Raw genomic sequence first — 8,135 nt, forward strand, 5'->3', positions numbered from 1 at the left:
ATTTATATATGTTTCTGTCCACCAAGATTAACTGATGTACACAGAACAGAGTTACATTATCTTTTACACATTTATATTTAGAAATATCTTAAGAATATTGTAATTGGGAGATTTCTTTAAAGAATTTTACACTTAAGTGAGTTTCAAATTTCTCAAAATATTTTTAATTGAAAATTTATAAGTTTTTTTAATATTCAAAACTTTTATATTTCTTAGTTACATTTTTGTTATTTAACCTTTTTGTTACTGCTATTATCTTATTTTATAATATTATTTATTTGTTTTTATTTATAAAACAAATTAGTAGTTAATATAATGATATTATAGCTAAGTTAATATGGCAAGTGATTTTAGGTTAATAATTCACTTTACATATTTCAAACCATTCATGTCTTTTCAAAAGTTTTAATAAAATATACAAAGCACTTTCTTGAACAATATGATATCTTACAATGTAAATCTTTAACCTTCCAAAAATAACAATCCCATTATTTAATTAACAAGAAAATCAAATGTCATAAACTTAATTGAAAATTTTTAAATATTTAAGTACTGTGTATAAAAAATAGTAAATCCTTAGTTAAAAATATTCAATTTATCATAAATTATATATTAACATGAAAATAATTTTTCTTGAGAAATATTAATGAACATTTTCTTACAAATTTCTTTCAATGCTATTGGTCTTAAATTCATAAATTCTAAACTATTAAATTAAATAAGTTATCATTTTTGTAATCTTAATAAATTTTAACCAATAATAATAAAATAATTTTAATCACTAAGAACTAATTCTAATTCTTACTCTTAATTTCAAAATCTTGTTAACAAATTAAGAACTCTGAATAATTTGAAGTCATGTATGTTTACATCTCTAGGTATATTTTATGATATTATTAATATTTAAACCTAAAATATCATACATACTACCCAAACTCCCACTACCTAACAATAACAAGTTCACATCAACAAATTTAAATTAACGTTCAACAAAAATGTTAAATCACAAAAAAAAAATCTTAATTAAATCTATTGAAAAATTCAACAAAAATATGTTAAATCACAAAAAAAAAATCTTAATTAAGTCTAAGATATGTTTGAAAAATTCAAAGAAATGTAATTTAATACTGTCATAAAATTCATAGAAAAAACCTACTTTTCCACAAGAAAAGAAATCCTTCAGCCTAAAAAAACTAGTAAAATGGAAAGAAAACCAATAAATTGAACATAAATGATTAATAAATTGAATCTAAAGTTAAATTACTTGAAAATCCATTTTGCTGAAACTTCATTCATTTCCATTAAATTAGTCTGAGACAAAAGATATATCTATAACAAGACAGCATTATGTAAGGAAAAAAAAAACCAAACAAAATTACTACCAACATTATTATGTACAAAACATGCAATGTCTGGTAAAGATGCATTCCAGCTAACACCATCTATGCCACCGGCCTAATATCAACAAAATTTGAGACAACCATTTGATTAATTAAACTTTATATTAAGAAGAAAAAAAAAACATTCTGAACAAAAAGGACACTTTCCAATGCAACAGTTCACACGCTTCCTTTTGAAACTGACCAAAATACAAATGGACAAGAAAATGCCCTCATTGATCCATGGCAGGGTGAGTCCCCACAAGCAGAGTCATGCACTGCACAAGCCATGTCTCTCCCAAAAGTTCATCTAAAAACATTGGTTTCCACTTCAACAACCTATTGCATGGTGGGGTCAACCACCGATGAAATCACCAGTAGTTACTACTGCTACTGTTATTACTGTTATTACTACTATTACTATTACTACTACTACTACCTTCTTTTTTGCTCTCTGAATGTGGATTTTTTTACCATGACTTGTGAGAGGTAGACTTGGCACTGTATTAGAGTTTTACCGATCCTAAAGCCTGGAACAACAGTGAAAGCAACTCTTGGCTCAGATTCCACTGTCATTTCTTCATCATTTTCACTCACACTCTCCATGTACACATCAGAGAATCTACATCCCTTCTCCACTTGAAAGATTGAAGCTTGAGGTTCAAAGGAGAAGGCCAAACAGTGTAGAAGCCACACCCTCTTGGCCATCTCAGCAAATGAGGTGAAGAAGTTCGTGTCAGGAAACTCTCCACCATTCAGCATGTTCCTCTGATTCACGTTGCCAAAGAATGATGCCTCCATCTTGGGATGAACAAGTTTCAAGAACTTGATCCTGCAGAATTTTGCAAAGGGTGACCTTGGCTTCCCTGAAAGAAACTCCATTGCTTTCACTGGTTTTAGCTCGTTGAACCTCCCAAAGAACAGTTGCCTCTTGTTTTTATCTGGCAGGGATTCGTTGGGCAGGGAGAAGTTAGGGAAGTTGAAAGAATCAAACATCTCCCTGCACACAAAGGACTCAATTGCAAAACATTTGTGATCTTCTTTCCAGTACACCACATTCTGCTCGATAATGGCATTCACTGAAGCATCAATGTCCCAATCTGCTGATCTCATCTCGTTCACTAACAACTTCACAAAGTTTCGAATGGACCTAACGGTGTGGCGAAGAACAGTAAGAAAATGGTTAGGACTTAGTCCTGAAATGTGGAGGTTGTCAAGAACTGATAATGATCCACTTTGATTTAACTTCTTCTCAATTGACCTGCTCTGCTTGTTAGTCTCCTCTAGCTTTTCTTGAAGAAATATAATCTCAGATTCCTTGAGCCGAGCCTGTGATTCTAACTTCTTCCCTGTGATCTCAAATGTTTTGTTCACACTCTCCAGCTCCTTCAATTTAGCTTGAAGAATTGCTCTATCAGGTGAAGGATCAAATTGCTTTTTAAAGAAACAATGTTTTAGCTCAGACAAGGTCTTGAACTCCGAGACTATCAATTGATCAGCAGCTTGAATTACATCAGGGTCATAGGGAGACTGAGCATGCTGCAGCTGAGCATAAGAAGCTTTCACCGTTGAAATGCTAGCAAATGCTTTTGCAAGCAAAGCTTCTGTGGCCTTTCTTTTCTGAAGCTCTTCATCTTCTTTGATTACATTTCCTTCATTTTTGAGATCTGCATCCCCTTTAACGTTATTCAGTCCATCAACTGGTGCAATTCCTGTCACTGCTCTAACGTGAAGAACTTTGGCAAATGTGCGAGCCAACTTGCTTTTGCTTGGTGTCACTGATGATGGCTTAACGGATTCCATCTGCAGATACATTACAACATAGCAAATGAAGGTGAAAATAGAGAAGTGTTCAAGGGTTTAAAAAGACAAACAAGGGCAATAAAGTCTTAACAATGGTGGTCATGATGAGTGAGTTTAGAAAAAGAAAAAAGCATTATGCTTTAATGCTTAGATCGAGGCCTTTAATGGTGGCTGGAATTTTTCTTTTTGTTCTTCACCTGTAAAAGTTTAATGTTTGGCAACTTTCAAAGACTGCAAAAAGACATTTCTAACCAAGCTTATTTAGGAGACAAGGACCGGAAAGAATAAAGAATGAAGGACGTGATCAAAAGATGCATTAAATTAAGTATATCCACGTAACACTAGGCATCATGTCCAAGGTGGCAATTACCAACGTGAACATAAATGAAACCATTATGGCCAGAAAAAGAAGATAATTCAGTAGTTGAACCGACTTAAGAGAATGTACACATCATATACTCTTTGAAAAAGAAAGGTTTTATTATACAAAAAGGAAAGCTTAAAGCCAAAATTTAACACCGACTCAGCCAAAAAAACACAGGGCCCTCATTTATGCATATTTTACTGTGATTTTACATGCATATCAGGACTTGTTTGGCTTCCTCTAATTTCGGTTCAAAGAGCATACGAGAATTGGCCCATCAGTCAAACTGGTCAGAACTTCTGTACAAAAGGGTCAGATCAATAGTTTATCTTCAGTACCGATTGATTATGAAAATAATAATGATTAAAGCCATAATCAACACTAATCCTGTTCACTTCCCATGTCTTACAAAGGCAACTTCAGTCAACAAAATATGCATAACCTCAATGAATAGTTAAATCCAAAAGTAAATTCAAGTGATCTACCTTTGTTGTACAATCATTACATGATGCTAAATGATATTTTAATTATGAGTATTTAAGTAACAATTATCAAACTGAGAATTAGTTGTTACTTTTCATATATATATTACACATGTATTCATCTGAATCATAACCCCCTAGGATTCCCTGAAATCTTCATATGCAACAGGTAAAGATCAGGCCTAGCAGTAACTTGGTAGTGTCTGCAATATAGGACACATTATGAAAGTGAATATCTGACATGGAACTTTTAAATTCAACATGATGACAATGAGAAAAACGTATCAACCCCATCAGGAATCATCCAATCACTACATGGTAAAAGAGATACCTATCCCCACTTCTCACTATGCCTAGAAGGACCCTTTAAACCTTCTCAAATGTAACTAATAATCTACTAATAGTAGTTCATAAATATCATAGTAAATAGAACAAACAAAAGTAATTATTTCAACAGAAATACAGAAACTGATGAAATGACTGTACTTCAAAGCCTCACTCATCTTCCAAACATTTTAACGCGCTTGGTTTTCGATCCAAAGCTTCAAAGGGACGTTGAAATCACTCACATATCATTGGTGTCCGATGGAAAAACAAACAGACCCTTGTTCCTTCCCCAGACAAAAATCACAGAATGAAAACTGTATCTGAAAGGTAAAAAACCACATAACAAGACCATTTTCTTACAGCCATTGACTCCTTACCTCCACTTCTGTCATTTCAACATCCACTACAGAGGCATTAACATTCACATGACTGGTATTATAAAAGTCAAAACAATACAAGATTAGATTCTTTGTGCTTTCAAAATCCACCAGACACAGGACATGTTACCTTAAGAAAGCACAACACTAGACCATGGGGCCTTAAAAAAATTAACCCAATTCCTTATTTCATCCAAAAAATACCAAACTCTCTTCCAACAGTCCACAACAAACAAAATCCGTTATAGATGCTAGAAACCTAGGTATTAATCATGACATCAACAGCCATAAACATCAAATAAAAGCGCCAAAACAAAGCATATCCATGCCTTCTGGCAATCAAAATCACAACTTTTATGTTTCCCACTAATGGCCACAACAACAAATGCTTTTTATTATTGATGGATGCTATGCCTAGATAAACACTAAGCAAGTCAAAACCCAAAAAGATTAGAGTGAATGATAAAACTAGAGAAAAAAAATCATAACAAAATCAAACATTAACGGCTTAACCATTGATTTGACAAGCCAAGGGATTTCTTTTCACTGTACCTTAGAAAATCTTCCGAGAAACAAGGGGAGAAGTAGTATGTGTTAACTTCTCCTCATGGTAAAACGTAAATCTCACAAAAACAGAGACAGAACAGAACAACTCAAAGATATGATGTTTGTCCAAGCGAAAACTTCAAACACCTGCAAAATCAATCGCCCTTCCTAAACAAAAACCACCAAGAGTAAGAACAACGGTTTATTTTATTTCCTCCAAAACAACAAAAAGGTTAAAAACAAAAACACCCAAAGGCAAAAAAAAAAATGAAAACTTACAACCAAGTTAATATAAAGTGCCCAAAGTCAACAAAATGATCACCAAAACGTGTTTGCAACAAAAACGCGTTAAAAAGATAGTAGTACAAACAGAGACTTTACATTTTTCCCTTCAAACGGGTAGCACCAAAAGTTTATGTTTTTGAATTAAATTTCTCTTCCCTCATCAATATAAAGGGAAAAAAAGGAAACGGAAACGAAAATGGAAACAGAAACGGCCAATAGCGAATAAACAAAAACAAAAAATAAGAAAAAAAAAGACGTTTAATGTCTTAATGAAGTTTCTTATGAAGTTTCCTCAGCTAACCTGAACAAGGAAAATGAATGAATGGTAGAAAAAACTGAAAATGGCCCACTTGACCCTTTGGTCCAATCTCTTCAAAGACCCGTTCTTGTTATTGTGTTGTGTGATTGATTCCCTTGTTTTCTTCCTGAGACTCTCTGGTTTATTTTTCGTCCCTTAGAAAACCTCGTCGCAGGGTTTATAGGCTGTTGTGTTGTGTGTTTTATTTATTTTATATATGTATCTTTTTTTTCAGCGTCCCTTTCGCAATGGCAGAGACAGAAATACGATAGCTGTAATGCGAAAGAGAAAAAAAAATCCAGAGAGAGAGAAATCTAGAGAGAGAAAGTGTGTGTGATGACGAACAGGGACAAGGGTTGATATGTTGGGAGATGACAATACTCTCTGGGCATTGGGAATTTAAAAGGCCGCAGAGTGTTGTGTCGCTTTCGGTAATTTTGAGGCTGTTTTTATGCCCTTGGAGTACCAAGGTTTTACGTGTTGCGTTCGAGGGCGGGAAGGGTAGGAATGGAAATGCACAGATGAACGTTCCGTCTGCATGAATAAAAAGGCTTGGAAATTGAAAATTCCTTATTTTAAATATTGTAATATTGTAGTAAAATAATAGGAAATTACGAAATAAGAATTAAGGATTAAACAGGTTTTCGTCCTTAAATTTTAATAAAAATTGAAATTGGTTACTGTTTAAAATTTTGGTCTAATTTAGTCTCTAACTATAAAAATATATGAATTTAATCCTCTTAACTAAATTTTATTAGGTTTATTTAATATTTCATGTATATTTTAAGATAGTATTTGGATTGTTTACATTATTTGACATATTTTTGCTTCAATTTTTTATCACATATAACATGAAATAAAATTAATAAATTTCGATTAAAAGTACTAAATTTATACATTTTAAAAGACTAAATTATGTTAAAATTTTGAAAAGAAACTAATTTCAATTTTCACGTAAAAACATATTTAATCCAAGAATTAAATATGTTTTATTATGAAAACTTAAAAATTTGTTTGGTTTAAATTTTGATACAGTTTAATTTCTAAATTTTAAAAGTAAATTAATATAATTTTTAATTAAATTATGTTACATTTTTTAAGGTATAAAATATGTTTTAGATTAATATTTGAGATATTTATATTGTTTTAATAGGTTTGAGTTCAAATATTGAATATCATTTATTAAGTTAAATAAAATTAGTATCATTAAATTAAAAAAAAAAACTATATTTATTTATGTGGAGCTAGCTAGAGAAATTAACCCACATTCCTTTTGCGGGTGCAAAAGAGATGGACTCACTTTTTGTAAGTCAATTTTCAAACGAGCCAAAATTAGACAGGCTGGTCATCCCTAGTTTACTTTCTACACTAAGTAAGCAGATGAATAATTTTTTTTTTATCTTTTTATTATTATCTTGAATATTTTAATTTGAATTTATCTTTAAAAATTAAAGTAATTAAACGTTTTCATTAATATTTTATCATAGAGTAAATATGTTAATAAATATATTATTTATGACATTAATTAATTAAATTTCGTAGCTTTATTAGTGAGTTAAATTTTATTAATGATGTGCATTTAATTTTATATCACATGTAATTATTATAATATTATTTTGTAACACCATCATAAAAAGAAAGTATATAATATAAATTAAAATAGTGTTTAAACATGTAAAAAATATACATAAAAATAAAATATTTTTAAAAGATAAATTAAAATAAAATAATTATTTTCATTTATGTTATTTTTATTTTTATTTATATCCCATATATATATAATATAGTTATAACATATTATTACACATATAAAGATAAGTTAATCAAATAAATTTTTAACATAAAAGATATATATGTAAAGAAAATAATTTAATTAACAATCTATAAAAAAAATTCAATGTTGTACTGTACCCAGTTAGCTGACTGTTCGAGGGGAGTGTCATCCGCACTGACCGGTAATTCAGTGATCATGAGTCAGGTAAGATGGATGTCATTAATGGCCAGTTAATATATTAAATAACGTATCAAAGGCAAATATATGATATTTATGGATGATTGGCAGATATACTGTATTAATGAATAATTAATACAATTAATAGGCAAGACAATAACGAGACCAATAAATATAATATTAATGTTCAGGTAAAAGCATCTTATTCCCAACTACTATCAGAATACATTATTTCTGACTTGAGGGTCAGAGTATTTTTTGCAGGACCACCATCGGCCGAGAGGACAACTAAAACACTGGACGAACGGATTGACATAATAAAG

At 31.0% G+C, this 8,135-nt stretch overlaps 1 protein-coding gene across 5 annotated transcripts; it reads right to left on the reverse strand.

The window, feature by feature from the left end:
• Positions 1-1,475: 1,475 nt before the first annotated feature.
• Positions 1,476-6,263, reverse strand: LOC106756499 (protein GRAVITROPIC IN THE LIGHT 1). 5 transcript variants are annotated; one of them, XM_014638959.2, is made up of 3 exons: positions 5,865-6,240; positions 5,285-5,446; positions 1,476-3,182 (listed from the first exon to the last, which is right to left on the reverse strand). In XM_014638959.2, exon 3 carries the CDS (start codon positions 3,180-3,182, stop codon positions 1,815-1,817), a length of 1,368 nt encoding a protein of 455 aa, XP_014494445.1. In that variant the 5' UTR covers positions 5,285-5,446; positions 5,865-6,240; the 3' UTR covers positions 1,476-1,814. The 5 variants fall into 5 exon arrangements, 4 of the variants coding, with proteins under 4 accessions (XP_014494445.1, XP_022634472.1, XP_022634473.1 ...); XR_002667209.1 differs by lacking the exon at positions 1,476-3,182 and adding an exon at positions 3,852-4,231 and having other exon boundaries at positions 5,865-6,263; XM_022778751.1 differs by lacking the exon at positions 5,285-5,446.
• Positions 6,264-8,135: the final 1,872 nt, after the last annotated feature.

The sequence above is a fragment of the Vigna radiata genome, chromosome 2, assembly GCF_000741045.1.
Source record: "Vigna radiata var. radiata cultivar VC1973A chromosome 2, Vradiata_ver6, whole genome shotgun sequence".
NCBI lineage: Eukaryota > Viridiplantae > Streptophyta > Magnoliopsida > Fabales > Fabaceae > Vigna > Vigna radiata.